This window comes from Crinia signifera, chromosome 9 (assembly GCF_055691185.1).
Source record: "Crinia signifera chromosome 9, ASM5569118v1, whole genome shotgun sequence".
In the NCBI taxonomy this organism is placed as follows: Eukaryota; Metazoa; Chordata; class Amphibia; order Anura; family Myobatrachidae; genus Crinia; species Crinia signifera.
Genome location: NC_139225.1, coordinates 151,651,490 through 151,677,978, shown reverse-complemented (window position 1 = coordinate 151,677,978; position 26,489 = coordinate 151,651,490). Strand labels below are relative to the sequence as shown.

The following is a 26,489-nucleotide window of genomic DNA, read 5'->3' as shown; positions in this document are numbered from 1 at the left end:
TAACCAACTGACCTACCCTGACCTGACCTGATACCCTCTAAGGCCCATTGGGAGAAGTCAGGGATTCTTGTACCGGGTTGGAAGTCTGGGTTGTATAAAAAGGAGCTCAATGGGCCAAACTTGGAGGATATGTAGTGTCTTTGACGTAGAAGTTTCCATGAGGCCAGGGTTGGAGGAATGGTGGGGTGTGAAGGAGGGGGTCTGAGGAGTGTGGGAAGCCAGGGGAATATCTCTGGATATTGTTGTGCGCAAACCCCCTCGAGTTCAACCCACTGTTTTTTGCTTCGACTCCTCGTCCAATCTAATATTCTATTTAGGTGTACAGCGTAATAGTAATTTTTAATATCTGGTAGTTGAAATCCCCCTCGAGAACCGGGTCTAGTGAGAACATCTCTTTTAATCCTAGGTCGTTTACGGAGCCAGATAAATTGTTGGGTAAGTTTCTGTATGGTTCTGAACCAAACTTCTGGGACGGAGATTGGTAGGGCTTGGAGGATATAAAGCAATTTAGGTAGGGAGTTCATTTTGATGACGTTTATTCTCCCCAACCAGGATAATTGTTTGTTGTGCCATCTGCTGTAATCTGCTCTAAGTGATTTAAGAAGAGGCAGATAGTTCAGAGCATATAAACAGGTCAGGTCACTAGATAGTTTAATTCCTAGGTATGTGATGTGTGATGGCTGCCATATAAAGGGGAAGGTTTTATGTAAGTAGTGGACTGATGTGGGGGGTACGGATATGTTAAGGATACTGGATTTGGACATATTGACTTTAAAATTGGATAGGGCGCTGAAATGATCTAGTTCCTGTAAAAAGTGGGGTAATGTGGCCTCCGGGTGTGTCAGGATTGCTAACAGATTGTCTGCAAACAGTGCTAGTTTGTGTTCCCTTTCTCCCACTGGCAGTCCCGTAATTTGTTTGTTGTTTCTGATTGCTCTGGCTAGGGCTTCCATGCAGAGGACAAAAATGAGTGGTGAGAGGGGGCAACCTTGCCTCATTCCATTACTGATTGGGAAGGGGTCGGACCGAAAACCATTTGTTCTTACTCTAGCTGTTGGCATATGATATAGAGCGAGGATCCTGTGGAGTGTCAATGGACTGGAGCTTGGTTTCTTTTTTGCGTGGCGGACATCTTGCCAGGGCTGGTCGTGTCTAGGTCGGCGTGTGGGAGGCGGTTCATGGTGTGCGAATTCCCAGTTGGGGATGTCGAGAGGAGGGAGACCCAGATTGGTGCAGAAAGTGGGGAGGTCAGAAAAAGAGTTCAGGAAGTGGGTTTTCCCAGCAGAGGATATTTGTAGGTTAAAGGGAAAGCCCCATTTATACTTCAGCTGGCGTTTGCGGAGTTCTGAGGTCAGAGGTTGGAGTATTTTCCTCTGTTGGAGGGTGTGCCAGGATAGGTCTTGATAAATCTGGATGTTCGAGCCATTAAAGTTCACTCCTTCTAGTTGGTGAATTTTGCGGACGATATTCTCCTTCTGTGTGTAATAATGAAGACGACAGATTACATTGCGTGGGTGATCTGAGGGTGCGCCTCTTGGTTTGAGAGTGCGGTGGGCTCTGTCGAAGGTTATGGTGTCAGAAGGGTTGTTACCCAGTACCTCATTGAAGATCTTAGTTAGGGCATCTGTCAGTGCGTCTTGGGTGATGTTTTCGGGTAGACCTCTTACTCGGAGGTTGTTTCTTCTCCCTCTGTTGTCGAGATCTGTCAAGCGTGTTTGAAGTGAGCGGATTTCTGCCGTCTGGGCAGTGAGTATTTCCGACAGGGAGTTACAGAAAGTATCCGTCTTGTCTTGGCGAGCCTCTAGGGTGTTCGTGCGGTGGGTAAGCTGGGCATTGTCCTGTCGGACCAGGGCTATTTCCTGTCGGATGGTATCTTGCATGTCTCGCTTAGTAGGGAGGGTTTTAATGTAGGAGAGGACCTCCTTCAGTTCTGATAACTCCGATGTGAGCAAGGAGATCTGGGTTGTAGATGGGGGGGGGTAGTTGGTGAAGCTAGGAGGGGTGGGGAGGGGTTAGACTCTGTTGATTAATCCATGAGTCGGGACGGGGTAGGTTGTAGAAACGGTCTGATGTCTGTTTGGGACATGTTTTCTTTGGTAGGAGGAGCGGTACCCTTTCGAGAAGCCCTCCTACCTTTGACCATAGTTTGCACAGTAGATAGTATAGGAAGAAGTTTAGGTCCAATAAGTGTGTCTCGGGCTGCGTTGTTGGATAAGGTGGATTGACACATCAAGCGGCGACCCCCAAAGGCCTGGCGTTAGTAGCACATCATTAATCGGAGGGTAGTATAGTTAGGAGCGATTTCTTTCTACTCCATCTGGAGCGGTCGCCCGGGGCCTGCGATATGGTATTCGTGGCCCTTTGTGTACTCCTTCGGGGTGTATGGATTTGTGCAAAAATGTTTCAGGTAATTCTGGTGGTTTAATTTCGTATCCGTAGTTGTAGTTAGGACTAAGGCCGCTAGAGGGCAGTCTTGTATAGCAGATGGAAGCTCTTCTTTTATGCAGTGTGCTCTCACAGTAGGTTTGGAGATGTCTACTTTATTATTATTATTTTTTTATGTTTAGTGTACTGTCCGTAGCCTCAGGTGCAGTATTGATACAGGGGAGGGGGGGGGGAGTAGGGGTGATCTTTGCAGTGTCCTTTATCTCTGTATGATATATCAGTCTGGGGGAAGAGGATCTAAGCCCACCAGCACTGCAACACTATTTATAGGCAGCCCCCTTCAAGTATAGACCCAGGGCCTGTTTTATGACCTAACCCGGGAGGGGGGGGGGGGGGGGAAGGGGGTGTGAAGTTCCCAGCGTCAGCCTGCACCAGGCTTAGCTGTCAGCCTTACTGTAAGCTGCTGCGGATCCAAAATGGCGGGCGCGGCTCTCTCCAGCCGTCCCGCTGATCAAATGTGCCTCCTCTGTGGCTGTGCAGAGCCCGGTGGAGCCGGTCCTGGTCCTGCCTCAGGGGCTGTGCGGGGGGTCTCTCAGCCGCAGCGTTGTCGGGCGGCGGGGAGACGTTTTTCGCCGGGTTCGGCCGGCCTCACTAATTGAGGTCCCGGCTTGTGGGGATGGAGCAGGCCGCAATCCGCGGAGGGGCCTAGAGCCTCTCCCGATTCTGCGGGGTCCTTCTCCTGTGTCAGGATGTGTGCCTGGGGTCGTCGGGGTACCTCCGGTCCCGGCACTGAGGCGGCAGATGGGGTTTTTGGGGTGTTTCAGGGCAGAGAGAACGGGAGCCCCGGGAAGATGCGTGCTTCCCTGATGTCCGCCAGGCCACGCCCCCCCCTCTCCTAATTTTCTGACAATTTCACACTTTATCGCCCACGTAGACTCCGATACAGAATGACGCATGGCGAGCAATGCGGTACACTAAATGGGGGTCCACGAGGTCAGGTGTCGTGTGTCAAAAAATCTGAAGTACTCATGTTGACCTTTTCCAAGTCGACCTCTTTGCTTGTGTCAACTTTTTTCAGTGTTGACTTTGCGCATTCTAACCTAGACACTGTCGACAGTATAATCCAAACCTATAGTTATCACATTCCCTTGGGGCCATTGATATAGAGAACACCTGCCCCAGACTAGGGATGGCTATCGATTTAAAAATCATTGATGGTTTATGGCGAGTGTCAAATATTTTTGCCATCGATGGGGAAGAACCAGGTGATTTCCCTCCATTGATGGCACTGCAAAACCAATGTTCTGCTTTTTGTTTTAAAGTGCCAGGACACTGAGCATAGCTCCACCCCTGACACCCGTGAAGCCTTGCCCCCACATCCTGATTGGATCACGGGCCAGACAGTCAAAGAAAATGGATGACCATCGATAGGTGAAACTGTGGATGGTTATCCATTACTATCGATAGCTGGTTGCATTATCGCCATCCTTCTTAACATCAATGGTGACCACACTGATGGCCATCCCTGGTTACTACAAGGCCAATCCCACTATGAGGATGGGTATTAGCCCTACTTATAGTGCAGTCATTCATGGCCTGATGTTATATGTGAGGGGCCCCTGATATAGAGAACACCAGCCCCAGACTGGTCAGTACAGGGCCAATACCACTATGAGGATGGGTAATAGCCCTACTTATAGTGCTGTCATTCATGGCCTGATGTTATATGTAAGGGGCCCCTGATGTAGGGAACACCAGCACCAGACTGGTCAGTACAGGGCCAATCCCACTATGAGGATGGGTAATAGCCCTACTTATACTGCAGTCATTCATGGCCTGATGTTATATGTAAGGGGCCCCTGATATAGGGAACACCGGCCCCAGACTGGTCAGTACAGGGCCAATCCCACTATGAGGATGGGTAATAGCCCCTACTTATAGTGCATTCATTCATGGCCTGATGTTATATGTAAGGGGCCCCTGATATAGAGAACACCAGCCCCAGACTGGTCAGTACAGGGCCAATCCCACTATGAGGATGGGTAATAGCCCTACTTATAGTGCAGTCATTCATGGTCTGATGTTATATGTAAGGGGCCCCTGATATAGGGAACACTTGCCCCAGACTGGTCAGTACAGGGCCAATCCCACTATGAGGATGGGTAATAGCCCCTACTTATAGTGCAGTCATTCATGGCCTGATGTTATATGTAAGGGGCCCCTGATATAGAGAACACCGGCCCCAGACTGGTCAGTACAGGGCCAATCCCACTAGGAGGATGGGTAATAGCCCTACTTATAGTGCAGTCATTCATGGCCTGATGTTATATGTAAGGGGCCCCTAATATAGGGAACATCGGCCCCAAACTGGTCAGTACAGGGCCAATCCCACTATGAGGATGGGTAAGAGTCCCTACTTATAGTGCAGTCATTCATGGCCTGATGTTATATGTAAGGGGCCCCTGATATAGGGAACACCGGCCCCAGACTGGTCAGTACAGGGCCAATCCCACTATGAGGATGGGTAATAGCCCTACTTATAGTGCAGTCATCCATAGCCTGATGTTATATGTAAGGGGCCCCTGATATAGAGAACACTAGCCCCAGACTGGTCAGTACAGGGCCAATCCCACTATGAGGATGGGTAATAGCCCTACTTATAGTGCAGTCATTCATTACCTGATATATTTAAGGGGCCCCTGATATAGAGAACACCAGCCCCAGACTGGTCAGTACAGGGCCAATCCCACTATGAGGATGGGTAATAGCCCTACTTATAGTGCAGTCATTCATGGCCTGATGTTATATGTAAGGGGCCCCTGATATAGGGAACACCAGCCCCAGACTGGTCAGCACAGGGCCAATCCCACTATGAGGATGGGTAATAGCCCTACTTATAGTGCAGTCATTCATGGCCTGATGTTATATGTAAGGGGCCCCTGATATAGTGAACACCAGCCCCAGACTGGTCAGTACAGGGCCAAGCCCACTATGAGGATGGGTAATAGCCCTACTTATAGTGCAGTCATTCATGGCCTGATGTTATATGTAAGGGGCCCCTGATATAGGGAACACCAGCCCCAGACTGGTCAGTACAGGGCCAATCCCACTATGAGGATGGGTAATAGCCCCTACTTATAGTGCAGTCATTCATGGCCTGATGTTACATGTAAGGGGCCCCTGATATAGAGAACACCAGCCCTAGACTGGTCAGTACAGGGCCAATCCCACTATGAGGATGGGTAATAGCCCCTACTTATAGTGCAGTCATTCATGGCCTGATGTTATATGTAAGGGGCCCCTGATATAGGGAACACCAGCCCCAGACTGGTCAGTACAGGGCCAATCCCACTATGAGGATGGGTAATCGCCCCTACTTATAGTGCAGTCATTCATGGCCTGATGTTATATGTAAGGGGCCCCTGATATAGGGAACACCGGCCCCAGACTGGTCAGTACAGGGCCAATCCCACTATGAGGATGGGTAATAGCCCTACTTATACTGCAGTCATTCATGGCCTGATGTTATATGTAAGGGGCCCCTGATATAGGGAACACCAGCCCCAGACTGGTCAGTACAGGGCCAATCCCACTATGAGGATGGGTAATAGCCCTACTTATAGTGCAGTCATTCATGGCCTGATGTTATATGTAAGGGGCCCCTGATATAGAGAACACCGGCCCCAGACTGGTCAGTACAGGACCAATCCCACTATGAGGATGGGTAATAGCCCCTACTTATAGTGCAGTCATTCATGGCCTGATGTTATATGTAAGGGGCCCCTGATATAGAGAACACCGGCCCCAGACTGGTCAGTACAGGGCCAATCCCACTATGAGGATGGGTAATAGCCCCTACTTATAGTGCAGTCATTCATGGCCTGATGTTATATGTAAGGGGCCCCTGATATAGAGAACACCGGCCCCAGACTGGTCAGTACAGGGCCAATCCCACTATGATGATGGGTAATAGCCCTACTTATAGTGCAGTCATTCATGGCCTGATGTTATATGTAAGGGGCCCCTGATATAGAGAACACCGGCCCCAGACTGGTCAGTACCGGGCCAATCCCACTATGAGGATGGGTAATAGCCCTACTTATAGTGCAGTCATTCATGGCCTGATGTTTTATGTAAGGGGCCCCTGATAGTGGGATTGGCCCTGTACTGACCAGTCTGGGGCTGGTGTTCCCTATATGAGGATGGGTAATAGCCCTACTTATAGTGCAGTCATTCATGGCCTGATGTTGGATGTAAGGGGCCCCTGATATAGGAAACACCGGCCCCAGACTGGTCAGTACAGGGCCAATCCCACTATGAGGATGGGTAATAGCCCCTACTTATAGCGCAGTCATTCATGGCCAGATGTTATATGTAAGGGGCCCCTGATATAGGAAACACCGGCCCCAGACTGGTCAGTACAGGACCAATCCCACTATGAGGATGGGTAATAGCCCTACTTATAGTGCAGTCATTCATGGCCTGATGTTATATGTAAGGGGCCCCTGATAGTGGGATTGGCCCTGTACTGACCAGTCTGGGGCTGGTGTTCCCTATATGAGGATGGGTAATAGCCCTACTTATAGTGCAGTCATTCATGGCCTGATGTTATATGTAAGGGGCCCCTGATATAGAGAACACCGGCCCCAGACTGGTCAGTACAGGACCAATCCCACTATGATGATGGGTAATAGCCCTACTTATAGTGCAGTCATTCATGGCCTGATGTTATATGTAAGGGGCCCCTGATATAGAGAACACCGGCCCCAGACTGGTCAGTACCGGGCCAATCCCACTATGAGGATGGGTAATAGCCCTACTTATAGTGCAGTCATTCATGGCCTGATGTTTTATGTAAGGGGCCCCTGATATAGGGAACACCGGCCCCAGACTGGTCAGTACAGGGCCAATCCCACTATGAGGGTGGGTAATAGCCCTACTTATAGTGCAGTCATTCATGGCCTGATGTTATATGTAAGGGGCCCCTGATAGTGGGATTGGCCCTGTACTGACCAGTCTGGGGCTGGTGTTCCCTATATGAGGATGGGTAATAGTCCTACTTATAGTGCAGTCATTCATGGCCTGATGTTGGATGTAAGGGGCCCCTGATATAGAGAACACCAGCCCCAGACTGGTCAGTACAGGGCCATTCCCACTATGAGGATGGGTAATAGCCCCTACTTATAGCGCAGTCATTCATGGCCAGATGTTATATGTAAGGGGTCCCTGATATAGGGAACACCAGCCCCAGACTGGTCAGTACAGGGCCAATCCCACTATGAGGATGGGTAATAGCCCCTACTTATAGTGCAGTCATTCATGGCCTGATGTTATATGTAAGGGGCCCCTGATATAGGGAACACCAGCCCCAGACTGGTCAGTACAGGGCCAATCCCACTATGAGGATGGGTAATAGCCCTACTTATAGCGCAGTCATTCATGGCCAGATGTTATATGTAAGGGGCCCCTGATATAGGGAACACCAGCCCCAGACTGGTCAGTACAGGGCCAATCCCACTATGAGGATGGGTAATAGCCCCTACTTATAGTGCAGTCATTCATGGCCTGATGTTATATGTAAGGGGCCCCTGATATAGAGAACACCGGCCCCAGACTGGTCAGTACAGGACCAATCCCACTATGAGGATGGGTAATAGCCCTACTTATACTGCAGTCATTCATGGCCTGATGTTATATGTAAGGGGCCCCTGATATAGAGAACACCGGCCCCAGACTGGTCAGTACAGGGCCAATCCCACTATGATGATGGGTAATAGCCCTACTTATAGTGCAGTCATTCATGGCCTGATGTTATATGTAAGGGGCCCCTGATATAGAGAACACCGGCCCCAGACTGGTCAGTACCGGGCCAATCCCACTATGAGGATGGGTAATAGCCCTACTTATAGTGCAGTCATTCATGGCCTGATGTTTTATGTAAGGGGCCCCTGATATAGGGAACACCGGCCCCAGACTGGTCAGTACAGGGCCAATCCCACTATGAGGGTGGGTAATAGCCCTACTTATAGTGCAGTCATTCATGGCCTGATGTTATATGTAAGGGGCCCCTGATAGTGGGATTGGCCCTGTACTGACCAGTCTGGGGCTGGTGTTCCCTATATGAGGATGGGTAATAGTCCTACTTATAGTGCAGTCATTCATGGCCTGATGTTGGATGTAAGGGGCCCCTGATATAGAGAACACCAGCCCCAGACTGGTCAGTACAGGGCCATTCCCACTATGAGGATGGGTAATAGCCCCTACTTATAGCGCAGTCATTCATGGCCAGATGTTATATGTAAGGGGCCCCTGATATAGGGAACACCAGCCCCAGACTGGTCAGTACAGGGCCAATCCCACTATGAGGATGGGTAATAGCCCCTACTTATAGTGCAGTCATTCATGGCCTGATGTTATATGTAAGGGGCCCCTGATATAGGGAACACCAGCCCCAGACTGGTCAGTACAGGGCCAATCCCACTATGAGGATGGGTAATAGCCCTACTTATAGCGCAGTCATTCATGGCCAGATGTTATATGTAAGGGGCCCCTGATATAGGGAACACCAGCCCCAGACTGGTCAGTACAGGGCCAATCCCACTATGAGGATGGGTAATAGCCCCTACTTATAGTGCAGTCATTCATGGCCTGATGTTATATGTAAGGGCCCCTGATATAGGGAACACCAGCCCCAGACTGGTCAGTACAGGGCCAATCCCACTATGAGGATGGGTAATAGCCCCTACTTATAGTGCAGTCATTCATGGCCTGATGTTATATGTAAGGGGCCCCTGATATAGAGAACACCGGCCCCAGACTGGTCAGTACAGGACCAATCCCACTATGAGGATGGGTAATAGCCCTACTTATAGTGCAGTCATTCATGGCCTGATGTTATATGTAAGGGGCCCCTGATAGTGGGATTGGCCCTGTACTGACCAGTCTGGGGCTGGTGTTCCCTATATGAGGATGGGTAATAGCCCTACTTATAGTGCAGTCATTCATGGCCTGATGTTATATGTAAGGGGCCCCTGATATAGAGAACACCGGCCCCAGACTGGTCAGTACAGGACCAATCCCACTATGAGGATGGGTAATAGCCCTACTTATACTGCAGTCATTCATGGCCTGATGTTATATGTAAGGGGCCCCTGATATAGAGAACACCGGCCCCAGACTGGTCAGTACAGGGCCAATCCCACTATGATGATGGGTAATAGCCCTACTTATAGTGCAGTCATTCATGGCCTGATGTTATATGTAAGGGGCCCCTGATATAGAGAACACCGGCCCCAGACTGGTCAGTACCGGGCCAATCCCACTATGAGGATGGGTAATAGCCCTACTTATAGTGCAGTCATTCATGGCCTGATGTTTTATGTAAGGGGCCCCTGATATAGGGAACACCGGCCCCAGACTGGTCAGTACAGGGCCAATCCCACTATGAGGGTGGGTAATAGCCCTACTTATAGTGCAGTCATTCATGGCCTGATGTTATATGTAAGGGGCCCCTGATAGTGGGATTGGCCCTGTACTGACCAGTCTGGTGCTGGTGTTCCCTATATGAGGATGGGTAATAGTCCTACTTATAGTGCAGTCATTCATGGCCTGATGTTAGATGTAAGGGGCCCCTGATATAGAGAACACCAGCCCCAGACTGGTCAGTACAGGGCCATTCCCACTATGAGGATGGGTAATAGCCCCTACTTATAGCGCAGTCATTCATGGCCAGATGTTATATGTAAGGGGCCCCTGATATAGGGAACACCAGCCCCAGACTGGTCAGTACAGGGCCAATCCCACTATGAGGATGGGTAATAGCCCCTACTTATAGTGCAGTCATTCATGGCCTGATGTTATATGTAAGGGGCCCCTGATATAGGGAACACCAGCCCCAGACTGGTCAGTACAGGGCCAATCCCACTATGAGGATGGGTAATAGCCCTACTTATAGCGCAGTCATTCATGGCCTGATGTTATATGTAAGGGGCCCCTGATATAGGGAACACCAGCCCCAGACTGGTCAGTACAGGGCCAATCCCACTATGAGGATGGGTAATAGCCCCTACTTATAGTGCAGTCATTCATGGCCTGATGTTATATGTAAGGGCCCCTGATATAGGGAACACCAGCCCCAGACTGGTCAGTACAGGGCCAATCCCACTATGAGGATGGGTAATAGCCCCTACTTATAGTGCAGTCATTCATGGCCTGATGTTATATGTAAGGGCCCCTGATATAGGGAACACCAGCCCCAGACTGGTCAGTACAGGGCCAATCCCACTATGAGGATGGGTAATAGCCCCTACTTATAGTGCAGTCATTCATGGCCTGATGTTATATGTAAGGGGCCCCTGATATAGGGAACACCGGCCCCAGACTGGTCAGTACAGGGCCAATCCCACTATGAGGATGGGTAATAGGCCCTACTTATAGTGCAGTCATTCATGGCCTTATGTTATATGTAAGGGGCCCCTGATATAGGGAACACCAGCCCCAGACTGGTCAGTACAGGGCCAATCCCACTATGAGGATGGGTAATAGCCCTACTTATAGTGCAGTCATTCATGGCCTGATGTTATATGTAAGGGGCCCCTGATATAGGGAACACTTGCCCCAGACTGGTCAGTACAGGGCCAATCCCACTATGAGGATGGGTAATAGCCCTACTTATACTGCAGTCATTCATGGCCTGATGTTATATGTAAGGGGCCCCTGATATAGGGAACACCGGCCCCAGACTGGTCAGTACAGGGCCAATCCCACTATGAGGATGGGTAATAGCCCCTACTTATACTGCAGTCATTCATGGCCTGATGTTATATGTAAGGGGCCCCTGATATAGAGAACACCAGCCCCAGACTGGTCAGTACAGGACCAATCCCACTATTAGGATGGGTAATCGCCCCTACTTATAGTGCAGTCATTCATGGCCTGATGTTATATGTAAGGGGCCCCTGATATAGAGAACACCGGCCCCAGACTGGTCAGCACAGGGCCAATCCCACTAGGAGGATGGGTAATAGCCCCTACTTATAGTGCAGTCATTCATGGCCTGATGTTATATGTAAGGGGCCCCTGATGTAGGGAACACCAGCCCCAGACTGGTCAGTACAGGGCCAATCCCACTAGGAGGATGGGTAATAGCCCTACTTATAGTGCAGTCATTCATTGCCTGATGTTACACTGACTGCACATGTGCAGAGGCCCGGACACCACACTGAGCACATCTCAGGGATGGTCTCCTTACACAGCCCCTGTCTCTGCCGGTGCTGGGTGATCCATACTCCTAATATTACTGCATTCTGCAATGTGATCCTGGGAGGCCAATATCACCCCTACATCATATTAGAGATGTGATCATTGGTAACCAGGCCTCTTTGTGAGAATTGTGTACAATATACAAAGTATTAGTGTTATTCCTTTGCATTACATGTGCAAGTGGGTGTGCTGGTACTTGTAGTGACATTTCCTCTCTCCTCCTCAGTTGCCCCAGAGGTGAAGGTCACAGGTCACCGGTCAGGCGAGGTCACAAAGCTTCACTGTCAGGTGTACGGGTTTCACCCCCGAGCTGTGGATGTGAAGTGGATGCAGGATGAGCAGGACGAGGTTCTGTCTGATGAGGCCAGTCGGATCCTCCCCCATCCTGATGGAACCTATCAGAAAAGAGTCACTGTGGAAGTGCCGGCTGGGGAGGAGGAGCGTTACTCCTGCCATGTGGAGCACAGCAGCCTGGAGAAGATACTCAGCGTGAAGTGGGGTGAGTGTCATGTGTATTAGGAGTGTCACACATAGGTGCCTCAGAATTTTGGTCAGTGTGGTGTCACACAGTGCCTCAGGACTATGGTCAGTGTGGTGTCACGCGGTGCCTAAGGACTATGGTCAATGTGGTGTCACGTGGTGTCTCAGGACTATGGTCAGTGTAGTGTCACATGGTGCCTCAGGACTATGGTCATTGTGGTGTCACACAGTGCCTCAGGACTATGGTCAGTGTGGTGTTACACGGTGCCTCAGGACTATGGTCAGTGTGGTGTCACACGGTGCCTCAGGACTATGGTCAGTGTAATGTCACACGGTGCCTCAGGACTATGGTCATTGTGGTGTCACATGGTGCCTCAGGACTATGGTCAGTATGCTGTCACATGGTGCTTCAGGACTATGGTCAGTGTAGTGTCACACAGTGCCTCAGGACTATGGTCAGTGTGGTGTCACATGGTGCCTCAGGACTATGGTCAGTGTGGTGCCTCAGGATTATGGTCAGTGTGGTGTCTCTCGGTGCATCAGGACTATGGTCAGTGTAATGTCACATGGTGCTTCAGGACTATGGTCAGTGTGGTGTCACATGGTGCCTCAGGACTAAGGTCAGTGTAGTTTCACATGGTGCCTCAGGACTATGGTCAGTGTGGTGTCACATGGTGCCTCAGGACTATGGTCAGTGTGGTGTCACATGGTGGCTCAGGACTATGGTCAGTATGGTGCCTCAGGATTATGGTCAGTGTGGTGTCTCTCGGTGCCTCAGGACTGTGGTCAGTGTAGTGTCCCTCAGTGCCTCAGGACTATGGTCAGTGTAGTGTCACGTTGTGCCTCAGGACTATGGTCAGTGTAGTGTCACGTGGTGCCTCAGTACTATGGTCAGTGTAGTGTCACGCGGTGCCTCAGGACTATGGTCAGTGTGGTGTCAAATTGTGCCTCAGTATTATGGTCAGTGTGGTGTCATGCGGTGCCTCAGGACTATGGTCACTGTAGTGTCACACGGTCCCTCAGAACTGTGGTCAGTGTGGTGTCACATGGTGCCTCAGGACTATGGTCAGTCTGGTGTCACATGTTGCCTCAGGACTATGGTCAGTGTGGTGTTACACAGTGCCTCGGGACTATGGTTAGTGTGGTGCCAAATGGTGCCTCAGGACTATGGTCAGTGTGGTGCCACATAGTGCCTCAGGACTATGGTCAGTATGGTGCCTCAGGACTATGGTCAGTATGGTGCCTCAGGACTATGGTCAGTATAGTGCCTCAGGACTATGGTCATTGTGGTGTCTCTCGTGCCTCAGGACTATAGGCAATGTTGCGTCACACGGTGCCTCACGACTATGGTCAGTGTGGTCTCTCCTGGTGCCTCAGGACAATGGTCAATGTGGCATCACATGGTGCCTCAGGACTATGGGCAGTGTAGTGTCTCCCGGTGCCTCAGGACTATGGGCAGTGTAGTGTCTCTCTGTGCCTCAGGACTATGGGCAGTGTAGTGTCATCCAGTGCCTCAGGACTTGGGTAAGAGTACATTGTGGGGTGTATAACATGGGTACAGTATGACCAATAACCATATTCTCCTTTGCATTTCTCTCAGAGCCTAGGAGTGGCCCCTCAGTCGGGGTGATCATTGGTGCGGCCATCGGAGGCCTCGCTGTTCTCGCACTGGTCATTGCTGCAGTTCTTATATACAAGAGTAAGTGTCACGGTTACAGCGCTGTTACTATGTCATGCTGGATTATTTCTCATGTTTCTACATTCCACACAGATGGGGCTTTTCTGGTACTTTTATGTTAGTTGGGCGCCCACTAAGCTATTTGCTTAGTAGGCTATTCTGCGTAGGGAAAACGCATCGCATGGGCCATTTTAAGGGCCATGCAATGCAATTTTCCTATGTAATTTATTCACTGCTCTCTTAGCCCCGGGGGGATCGCATCGCCTCTCCCGGAAAATCGCATGTGGTGCGATGCGATTTTATAGGGTGTACAATGCCATGACATTAGGTATAGAATAATAGCATTGTATGACATACAATGAGGTTTTAGGCACACCCCCCCCCCCCCCCCCCCCACTATCCACGCCACCCCAAAGCATGGCGAGCGCTGTGAGGGGTGGTGGAACGCGTCCTTCGACCTTTTCATATCCCCACTATCCACGTCGGCGTGGAGTTGTTTTTATATAGTGTGGCGAGTGCAGCGAGCCACCGAGCCGGAAGCGTGGCAAGCAGATGTGGAATACATGTAAAGTATTCCGCGTCCCCTCGCCACGCTTCGGGCTCGGTGGCTCGCTGCGCTCGCCACACTATATAAAGTCGACTCCGCGCGGACGTAGATAGTGGGGGTATGAAATGGTCAGAGGACGTGTTCCGCCACCCCTCGCCACGCTTCGGGGTGGCGTGGATAGTGGGGGGTACCTAAAACCTCATTGTATGTCATACAATGCTATTATTGTATACCTAATGTCATGGCATTGTACACCCTATAAAATCGCATCACAAGCGATTTTGCGGGAGGTACGATGCTATGCGTTCCCCCGCGGCTAAGAGAGCAGTGAATAAATTACATAGGAAAATCGCATGCCCCTCAAAATGGCCCATGGGATGCGATTTTCCTAAGTAACCGTACGTATGCTAATTGGGCGCCCAACTAACCTATAAGTACCGCTTTTCTTATGTTACTATATATTGTGGTGTATCTGTATTCTCAACTGCATCCCACACCTCATCTCCCAGTCTGCACAGTACAGTCACATTCATGTAACTGTGATCTCCCAGGGGAGGATACAGCCTCAGATATATCTGTCAGGGGTGTAACTGTGATCTCCCCAGGGGAGGATACAGCCGCAGATATATCTGTCAGGGGTGTAACTGTCATCTCCCCAGGGGAGGATACAGCTGCAGATATATCTGTCAGAGGTGTAACTGATCTCCCCAGGGGAGGATACAACCGCAGCTATATCTGTCAGGGGTGTAACTTTGATCTCTCCAGGGGAGGATACAGCCGCAGATATATCTGTCAGGGGTGTAACGGTGATCTCCCCAGGGGAGGATACAGCCCCAGATATATCTGTCAGGGGTGTAACTGTGATCTCCCCAGGGGAGGATACAGCTGCAGATATATCTGTCAAGCGTGTAACTGTGATCTCCTCAGGGGATGATACAGCCACATATATATCTGTCAGGGGTGTAACTGTGATCTCCGCAGGGTAGGATACAGCTGCAGATATATTTGTTAGGGGGTGTAAATCTGATCTCCTCAGAGGAGGATACAGCTGCAGATATATCTGTCAGGGGTGTAACTGTGATCTCCCCAGGGGAGGATAAAGCCACAGATATATCTGTCAGGGGTGTAAATCTGATCTCCCCAGAGGAGGATACAGCCACAGATATATCTGTCAGGGGTGTAAATCTGATCTCCCCAGAGGAGGATACAGCTGCAGATATCTCTGTCAGGGGTGTAACTGTGATCTCTCCAGAGGAGGATACAGCCGCAGATATATCTGTCAGGGGTGTAACTGTGATCTCCCCTGTGGAGGATACAGCCGCAGATATATCTGTCAGGGTTGTAACTGTAATCTCCCAAGGGGAGGATACAGCCGCAGATATATCTGTCAGGGGTGTAACTGTGATCTCCCCAGAGGAGGATACAGCCACACATACATGTCTGTTAGGGGCACTCCAATACACTAGAGATATGAGGTTCAGGGTTATGACCCATACACACCAGAGAATGTGTTCAGTGAACGATATTACTGAACAATTTCCCTTGAACTTCCCAGTTTCCTGGACAAACGATATTGTGCATCACACTGAGCGATATGCCGGATGATGAACGATCTAGTATGAGCCTAGTAATGTGCAGCTTGTTGTGACCAACATAGCCAAAACTGAGCTGCATGTACAGGTGACAGAAACCCTCGTTATCGTCCCTCGGGAGTGCGTATCGTTCATCGATCATCGCATACACACTGGCCGATCTTCTGAGCGATATCAGTCAGAACAATGTAGTATAAGATATCACCCAGTGTGTACACTCCTTTACTCTGATCTCTAACACTGCATCTTATTGGCCATCGGCGCGCACTTGTGTTGTATAGCCAATAACATATATCCAGAGAATTCCAGACTTGTGCTAGTTTTGGGAAAAGAAGCAAGTAATTCAGATCCTGCACATCTTTTACATGTACCCCCTCACGTGTCATGTATGTAACATGGATTATTACTGGGACTATAATCTGGGCCTTTATATAACAGAATCCTCTGGTAGATTAGATCCTAGTTACACATCCTAGCTGCTTATTCATCATGGTCTCCATGTGGGGTCTGTATGACACCATTATTCTCCTGCTGCCTAATTCCATCTCCTGCTTATTACAGGAAGGACGTCTGACTACAAGACCACCAGCAGTGAGTATTCTGTGATGTTTCCCTATAGATTGTAAACTGGCGAGCAGGGCCCTCATTCCTTTAGACTGTCTGTAAATACCTAGCTTGTGGTATTACTGTCTCCTATTGTAAAGCGCAACGGAATATGCTGAGCTATATAAGAAACTATTAATAAATAAATGTTCTGCTATGTCCTGTGTCCAGGGATGGTGTGAGGGATCTCCGCAACCTAGGTGACACTTCCAGCTACTCCCTCCAACCTTATACTACCACCAATTCCTACCTTCCTGCTACTTCCCCCCACCCCACACTGCCACCAATACCCACCTTCCAACTACTCCCACCCCACACTGCCACCAATACCCACTTTCCAGCTACTTCCCCCTACCCCACACTGCCACCAATACCCACCTTCCAGCTACTCTCACACTGCCACAAATATCCACCTTCCCGCTACTTCTCCCCACCCCACACTGCCACCAATACCTCCCTTCCAGCTACTCCCAACCCAGACTGCCACCAATACCCACTTTCCAGTTACTTCCCCACACTGCCACCAATACCCACCTTCCAGCTATTCCCCACACCTCAAACTGCTACCAATACCCTCCTTTTAGCTACTTAACCCACACCCCACACTGCCACCAATACCCACTGTCAAAGGTATATTTTCAGCAATCCGGATACAAGAAGAAGCCAGAGTCCAATTCTTAAGAAAAGTGTATTTATTGAATAATACTTAACACCTAGCCCAGAGATTGGGGAGCACAAAGGATGCTCTCCAGGCTAGTGCTAAGACAAAGAAAAATTATGCTAAGGGCATTTTCCCGAATCCCATATATTTATAGCAAACATATTTAATATTGACCTGCCCCAATTACTTAATCTTTTCATAATTTTTTTTAATTCATAAACTGATAAAATACATATATGGTCATTTAATTATATCATTCAGTGCAGTATTTATAAGACAAACAATCATGTCAAGTCTGTCCTTGCGATTCTGAGAAATACAGATGGAGCCGGCCTGGTCTTTGCAGGGGATGGCGGCAGAATCGCCAGCCGCCATCTGTATCTGCGAAAGGGGACGCGCGCGCACGAGATGCGTGCGCGTCCGCTTCCGATGGTGCGGTCACCCGAGGTCCCTACCGCCTCCCCCTTCCTCCCCCTAACCCTGTCCGTCTCCCTGAAGCGGAGACGGACAGGTTCCCGTCGCCCCGCCGCCCGGAAACTGAGACGCTCGTAAGACTCACGCGCGTCTCAGTCAGATGGAGCGCCTCGCTGCTGGTGTATCGCCGGCGGAGAGAGTCTAGCGATTCGCCAGCAAGAGGGAGCCCAGCTCCATCTGTACAATGTAATGAGTAGGGATTGTCGGCCCATGTCCTGGGATGGAAACCATATTGGATGGCCGGACGTCTATTTCTGAGAATATGCCTTGAGTTCTTGTCCAACAAGTCTTGTCATAAAGTTCAGTAACATTGTCCATAAATTGAGCAAGATCAATAATCTCTTGTTGATTTTCCAAATACCCCCAAGTTCCATAAGTCTAGATATTTGCCAAGGTGGTATCCATATGATTTTTACTGGATAATCGATAAATGGATTATATTTCCTAATAACAGAGTTAATGTCTCTTTTAAGATATTGATTGACCTGTGAAAAGATTATTTTCAACTCATAATTGGTTAATGTATAAAACTTTGATATATATATTTATTTTATTCCCAAATAGTAAAAAAAACTTTATTGGTAATTATTTCAAAACATATTTCCCACAAAAATTGTAAATATCATTTTGGCATAAAGATAAGAACATCAAACTCTAGAACTATGGTGGAAACCATTATTCCTAACTGATAAATTCGAGCTATGGAACATTTTTATGTGGAACATTTGTATGTAGTGTAAACTCAAATACTTTATCATATGAATTTAGGGTGCATGTGATAAACTTAAAACCTTTAAAGTTAGTTGCACAGTGTTCAGCGCATCGCGGAACATATGGCTTATGCATTGTGACAATTTGTCACAATAACCTACATCAACTATTTTCTTGTATGGCACTTCCTGGTCTTGGAAGTGGGTACATTCCGCTGTTTTACCTAAATCTGGTTTCATCTCACTTAAACAAAATAATGTTCTCTTATATCAATCACAATTCTTTTCCACAAATTTTCTAAAGTAACTATTTTAGTTCTTTTCATATATATATATATGCGCCAATAAACTATACGTTTGTTGAAGCCCCTGGAGTGACACGTCTGTCTATGTGTATATATATATATATATATATATAAATAATCCAGGGTCCGGCACTCCCAATAACCATGAAAAGCCCTTAGCGACGGGTCCCGGTGCCTTCACTAGTAAACAAATACAGTAACCTTCTGGTGTGCGGCACTCGGAAATAAAGTAATGAACGCAGGGTAATCAGCAACATTTCAGTTTAATTAAAAACTGTTTTCAAGCCTTTCAAGGCTTGAAAACAGTTTTTAATTAAACTGAAACGTTGCTGATTACCCTGCGTTCATTACTTTATTTCCGAGTGCCGCACACCAGAAGGTTACTATATATATATATATATATATATATATATATATATATATATATATATATATATATATATATATATATATATATAAATAACGGTATATATAAATAACGGTACTGGTGTATTATCAGGGCGCTCATTACGTAGTTTACGTATTGGTGTATTGAGAATACCAATACAGCACTATGCTGGCTACATAAACTACGTAAGTGGCTCTGGAGCCCTAAAAATACACAATGCTTAATAGCCCCACTATCCACGTCATACCCCCACTATCCACGTCGGCATGGAGTTGATATTATAAAGTGTGGCGAGCCCGACGCGGATAAGCGTCCGCTCGCCATGCTTCGGGCTCCGTGGCTTGCTGTGCTCGCCACACTTTATAAAATCAACTGCACGCCGATGTGGATAGTGGGGGTAAAATGGCTGGTCTATACTTACCCTCCTCCGGCCTGGGCAACGCGTCGATCCACGGTGACTCCCCGGCAGTCGCATTCAGTCCCCCTGCTCCGGCACTCGCAGTGGATGATGTACGCAATTAGCATAGTGCCACTGGGGGAGCAGGAAAACCATGTGATGCGCCGCCAGCGGCACTACGCTGAATTACGTACAGCGTCCGCTGTTAGTGCCGGAACAGGGGGACTGAATGCGACTCCCAGGGAGTCACCGTGGATCGCAGGGAGTCAGCGGGGATCGAATCGGTGCACGGGCCCGAGGAGGGTAAGTATAAACCACACCACCCTGCTGCCTCCTGTATTATCACGGCGCCGGCTACGCTGACAATGTAGCTTAGCCTACGTTGAAAACGTAGTGTAGCCGGGTGCCCTGATAATACACAAGTACCAAAAAAACCTATGAGGACATTGGCATGTTATTACTAATTAATGGTGTGTTAGTGCATACTCAACAATCAGTTGCATTTACATTAAAGAATGGAGCGCTCTGTGATTATTAAATTAAATATGCGTGAACACCTGTAGAAAAAGAATTTGGTTATTTAAAACAATGTTCTAAAACTTTATTGTTCATACAGGAAGTCAATTTCCGGAAGTTAAAATCTTTTGGTGGGAGCCTCATGTGCTCCTTTTGAAAGGTGTCACTCATATTGGATATATGTGACGGATTGGAATTTGTGTATTTTCTTTAGTGTGGTTAATATAAATATGCGTTTAATTCAATATCAATGTTTAATCCACATGGGTAGAGGGTTTTTAATTCAAAGATCCACCTGGTCTTGTTTTTTAGTAGGTCCTTCACTATATCTGCACTTCTCCAGCTCTGTTTAATTTTTTGTATTATAGTGAATTTTAAGCCCGTGGGATCTTTATTATGGATTTCTCACAGCCTGTTAAATCATTTTTTAGAAAACCATAATAAAGATCCCACGTAACATCCGGGGACTCCACGGTACTTGTTTCCTAGAACGGCCACAATCGTGAGTGATCGTGGCTCTTAATTAAGGGACACGATCCTCACGATGTGGCCGATTTTTTACAATTTTTTGACTTTGATTGACAGAAATCGGGTCAATCGGTCGGTCGCGACCAATTAAAATCGGCCGCGATGCGACCGACCGATTGACCCGATTTTTCCATAGACTTCAATGTTAAAAAATCTTTTAACATTGAAATCGGTTGGTCTTGTGCCATTATAATGGCACAAGATGAGATGGACTTGATTAAGTCCATCTCACATAGGGAAAAATGATAAAAAAGGTGAAATGGGCCAATATGACCCATTTCACATTTTTTATGTGCCCGCCATGACCCCACGATAGACGTGAACCCGAAGCGTGGCGAGCGCAGCGAGCCCGCGAGGGGCGGCGGTGCGCGTCCTCCGACCTTTTCATTCCCCTACTATCCACTAGGGCGTGGAGTGAGAATATAATAGTGTGGCGAGCGCAGCGAGCCACCGAGCCCGAAGCGTGGCGAGCGCAGCGAGCCCCGCGAGGGGACGCGTATACCTGTGAAGTGAGACGCGTCCCCTCGCGGGGCTCGCTGCGCTCGCCACGCTTCGGGCTCGGTGGCTCGCTGCGCTCGCCACACTATTATATTCTCACTCCACGCCCTAGTGGATAGTAGGGGAATGAAAAGGTCGGAGGACGCGCACCGCCGCCCCTCGCGGGCTCGCTGCGCTCGCCACGCTTCGGGTTCACGTCTATCGTGGGGTCTAGCACACTTATTAACATTTGGGGGGGCAATTTAAACAAATCTGGTGTAAAAAAAAAAAAAATCGGGTGAAAAATCGGCAGATCGGATCGGTCGCATCGTATGCGACCAAATCGCATGCGATGCGACCGATCCGATTTTTTATCTTACGACCACAACGATCTAAATCGTTGTGGCCGTTCTAGGAAACAAGTACCGACTCCACTTACTCCTATAAAGGAGTGTAAACATTGTTTTAAATAACCAAATTCTTTTACTACAGGTGCTCACTCATATTTAATATAATAATCACAGAGCGCTCCATTCTTTAATGTACATTTAACCCGAACTATTGGAGCAGCCAAAAACACATGAGTGCGGTACATAAACCAATTAAACCAGTTCCATTTGTTACCTGTCCCAACAATGAACGATACTGTTGACTTAGATATTCTTTTGAATATTCTGCTTAGAAGGGACAAAGGAATCTACACTAATGGATGGGTACTCAGACCATAAACCTTGACTAGGCCCGTCTCCAAAGTAGATCATTATAAATACTACAATGTCTGTGATTACTCCACTCAAGCAACTTGAATATTTTCTTTAATATTGTCCCGTAAGTATACAGTCAGTTATAAGCAATGCTTTCCATCCTATTTGAAGAACTCTTTTAGAATTAAATCAGTCTCTGTGTATGCACACAAATTAGTCTTTGGTGATTTTTAAACTTGAATCTCTCCCTGTTTTGCAATGCGACTTGTAAAGTGAGGTAGGCATCCTCAGCAACCTTTATAGCTGTATCTGTTGTCAGCAATACTTGCCAAAAACCGTCCCTTTGATCTGTAAGGGAACCTGAATGCAAGAAGCTTCTCACCATAACATGGTCTCCAGGATGAATGTTGTGTGCTGGACCAAAAGGCGAGATTGGATGGGTCTCCCATTGAGCTCGACGAAGATATTGTAACTGCTTAGACAATTGGGTGACATATTGAACAGTCAAATCATGTTGCATTTTGAAATCAGTCTTTGGGTTAGTAACGTATCTTGGCTGCACTCCGAACAACAATTCATATGGAGAGAGGTTAAGTGGAGGCCAAGGTGTGGTATGAATACTATGAAGCACAGTGCTTCTGGCCATGCCATTCCTGTCTCTTTTGTAAGCTTAGCCAACCGATTCTTAATTACACCATTGACCTTATCCACGACCCCAGAAGATCATGGATTGTAGGGCACATGCAATTTTGATTCCATTCCCATCATTTCACACATTCTTTGAAAGACTTTCCCTGTAAAGTGTGTTCCCCGATCACTTTCAATGACCGCGGGTAAACCAAACCGACATACAAAATCTTTTTTGCAGTAAACTGCACCGTGCATGATGCGATAGGCCACGCCTCCGCCCATTCTGAAAACATGGCCACACCTACGAGCACATACATTAGCCCTCTTACTTTAGGTAACTGAATAAAATCAATTTGCAACCTCTGAATTGGCCCTTTGGCATTTGGCAGATGTCTTACTTACAGTTTTCCCTACATTGTTTTTCAAACAGATAAGGCAACTTTCACATTTGGCTTTAGCCATTTTTATGAACCCTGGAGCATACCACTAGTATTGTATGATATGAGTCACGCTGTTTTTTCCCAAATGTACCTACCCATGGGCACTGTCAACTAAAGCTGGAAGCATCATTTGGGTGCTACAGGTCTTCCGAATTTACCCTTATTTCATCCTCCCTTTGGTAACATTGTTTTAACTTCCAAGAGTCAAGCTCGTTAAGGGATACACTCTTTTGGTACGGTCTCAAATATAATGTAATTGAAAACCCATCAAATGTGTGTTTGTGTCATCTGACTAACAGGGGAGTGCAGCCGCCTCCCTAGCAGCATCGTCAGCCAACTGATTACCCAAAGAAACAAGATCAGTTTGTTTGAAAAAACGTGCAGTAGCACAGGGGGGAGCGTGGCGGCCCGGTTTTAATGAGTTTTGGGCCGGCCCACCGGGAAATGGCCCGGTTTCCTGGCAGGCCAATCCACCCCTTATCAGAACATTCAACTAATGGCGCTTTGCAGCTTGCACTAACAGACTAAGCAACTCTTCTCGCTACTCAGGATACTGAATTGTAACTCTGGGGCAATTGTATTATAATGGCGCTTAGCGCGCTGCTATAATACTTTCTGCTTCACCTCATTAACGAGGTGAAGAAGGAGTGGAGACCGACAAGAGGTATTAGCATCTTGCCTGCCGAAGCAGGGGAGTGTAAACTCCCCCTCCGTCAGTGTCTCCTTACTGGAGTTCACACTGATGCGCTGTCTTTGCCTGCCCGGCCGGCTCATTGCGCATGGCCAAGATCTCGCTATTATCGCGAGATCTCTGGTACAGCCTGGAGCCAGCAGCAGGGTTAGCGTTGTCCCTGCAGTGGGGATAGGACAATGCTAGTCCTGAGCTGGCAAAGCGATTTAACGCCTTGAAGGCTATTAATACATCGCCCCAGACGCTAATTGCTTGGGGATTACAAGGGTTACTCGGCGGGCTGTCCCTAACGCACGTTAAGTTCATGAACCAGTGAAACAGTTTGAAAATACTGACAGCTGTCCTGCAAAGTCTTTTTAGGATCTGGGAACTTTTGTATTATACAAATCAATTTGGTTCCAAGGAGTCCGCATAGGAATTGGCCGATCGGGCAGTCCTTCCATCCCAGGAACCGTAAAAACCTGGACAGGGTGTAGCTCCATCTTTTTACTTCGCAATGTATCTTTAGTGATAATTGCTTCTGATTTCATTCTTGCATCTCGTTCCTTCCTGGATTCTTTTCTGTACTTTGCTACTTCTAATAAATCTGCTTCTGACATTTCCTCTGTACTATCTTCAAAATCCTCCCCCTGCTCCACCGCACTGGTGTCGGTCTTAACCCCTCAGCAGCACCGTTGTCAGGCTTAACCCCTTTATCACTGGTGTAGGGTTTAATCCCTTCAACAGCACCTGTGTCAAGTTTAACTCCCCCAGCACTGGCATCAGGACCGGCTGGGGGGGTGCACTGGCCATATGCACCCTCCCTGCAGCTTGTCTTGGAGAGCCGTCATGTGTCAGGGCAGCTAACATACTAGCCATTGCAGATCATCATGCCATCGCTCAGGTGTTGCGCTCGTAATGTTTTCTGGGAATAAAGGACAATACTCTGGATGTTGTGACACACATTGCGGTAATTCAGGGCAGAGGCTTCTGATTTGATCACTGCGGACAGGATATTGCGGGAAAGAGCTCCCTCGACCTTCTGACCTGCAGGAGAACTATAACCAATATGAGAACCGTCAGGTAATGCATCCATTACTTTGAACTGTTTGGAATATTCATACCAGTTATGTAAACATCTCAAGTGTGATCTCCTATGTCTATCAAACTATATTTCTTCTAAATCTTCTGCTTGACCAGATCCATTCAGGATAAATCAAATGGCCCACTCCGATGGAAACAATTTTTCTCATGTTTTGTCAATTCATACCATTCAACACAAAATTCAACAAAATCAGAATCTATGGTTTGCATTATTTTGAATGCACAGTTATCATTCAATCTGCTTGTGCTCCCATGTGAAGAGATATTGGCTCCCATTGTGGTCTGTAACCATATATCTTCAAAGCACATCTACTTACTGGGAAGATTCAAGCTTAATCAACAGGGTACCACTGATACCCTAGCACTCACTTTGCTAGATCACTTTAAGAACCTCGGTCCTCTCACATAGATCAGAACAACACAAATATCTCCTCCTGGGACAGGGCCGCCATCACTGCACTGTGCTGCTATCCCTTCAGTAGTGGTGGGAGCAGTACCCCATCCTGCAGGGACAGATTCAGAGGGTCAATTGCCCCCATGCCTCCCTAGGCCCGCATAACACACTACTTGTGTGTACCCGTGACAGCATGTGCCGGCCTGGGCAGGCGCCGCCTGTGTGTGACAGTGCTGGTGCATCCTGAGCTCCGCGACTATGTCAGAAAGAGTGAAATTATGCCGCACAGTGGTCCCTCCCAGCCCTCCATACCCAGCAGCAGGAGGAGTTGGGTCCTCAGCAGAGTGGTAGTGATTCACACAACCTGGCTGCATTCACCGGGAAGAAGTTGTCTGCAGTAGCAGCCAGGCCTGGGGTGAGCCGCGCACAGGAGAACCAGCTGCCCAATCTCTGTGGACAGTTTCCTAGCCAGCACTGATGTAATCAGGCGATTACATGACTCCTAAGCACATACAGGTAGGAGGCAGTGTCATCACCCCAGGCTGAGGCTGTACTGTGCACAGGACACTTTGCAGGAGGGGGCTGCTGGAAGTTACCACAGGGGGAGGCACAGCCTGATGTGTGCAGCTGCTTCTAGTACTGTGTAATAAGTCAGTGTGAGGATACACGATGACTGTTCAGTGACTAAGGTGGTAAGAGGTGGCTGTCTATGTGGAAGGTCCCGGGCCCCACAATTCTAGTGGTGACCCTGTCCTGATATATAATACTTCCAGGGGCGGATCCAGAAGAAAATAATAGTACAGAAAGAGAGAGTGCAGATAGAGAGAAGAGTGCAAAGAGAAAGAGAGAAGGTGGGTGCAGAGAGAACGAGAGAGGAGAGTGCAGAGAGGGAGAGTGCAAAAAGAAAGAGAGAGGACAGTGCAAAGAGAGAGAGGAGAGAGTACAGAGTGAGAGAAGGAGAGTGCCGCGAGAAGGAGAGTGCAGAGATAGATGAGAGTTCAGAGAAAGATGGAGAGTGCAGAGAGAGAGAGATGAGAGCTCAGAGAGAGGAGATTGCAGAGAGAGCGAGAGAGGAGAGTTCAGAGAGAAAGTGAGTGCAGGGGGAGCGAGAGAGGAGAGTGCAAAAACGTAGGAGAGTGCAAAGAGAGAGAGGAGAGTATAGAGAGATATATAGAAGGAGAGTGCAGCGAGAGAGCGAGAAGGAGAGTGCAGAGAGAGAGATGAGAGTTCATAGAGAGGAGAGGGAAGAGATCAAAAAGGAGAGTGCAGAGAGAGAAAAGGAGAGTGCAGAGAGGGAGGGAGAGTGCAGAGAGGGAGGGAGAGTGCACAGAGACGGAGAGTGCAGAGAGAGAGAGTGCAGAGAGAGGAGAGTGCAGAGAGAGCGAAAAGGAGAGTCTAGAGGGCATAAGAGAGGAGAGTGCAGAGAGGGAGAGTGCAAAAAGAAAGAGGAGAGTGCAGCAAGAGAGCGAGAAGGAGAGTGCAGCGAGAGGGCGAGAAGGAGAGTTCAGAGAGAGCTGAGAGTTCATATAGAGGAGAGTGAAGAGA

The 26,489-nt window shown here is 48.2% G+C and overlaps 1 protein-coding gene across 1 annotated transcript in view; it reads left to right on the top strand.

Annotated features, from left to right (window-relative positions):
- The window catches only part of LOC146036341 (class I histocompatibility antigen, Gogo-B*0103 alpha chain-like), a 223,353-nt gene that overhangs the window by 178,741 nt on the left and 18,123 nt on the right, over window positions 1-26,489 (top strand). Inside the window, exons 4-6 of the mRNA XM_083160296.1 lie at window positions 11,873-12,145; window positions 13,727-13,825; window positions 16,505-16,534. Of these exons, the coding sequence (XP_083016422.1) occupies window positions 11,873-12,145; window positions 13,727-13,825; window positions 16,505-16,534 (402 nt within the window). The remainder of the gene's footprint in view (window positions 1-11,872; window positions 12,146-13,726; window positions 13,826-16,504; window positions 16,535-26,489) is intronic.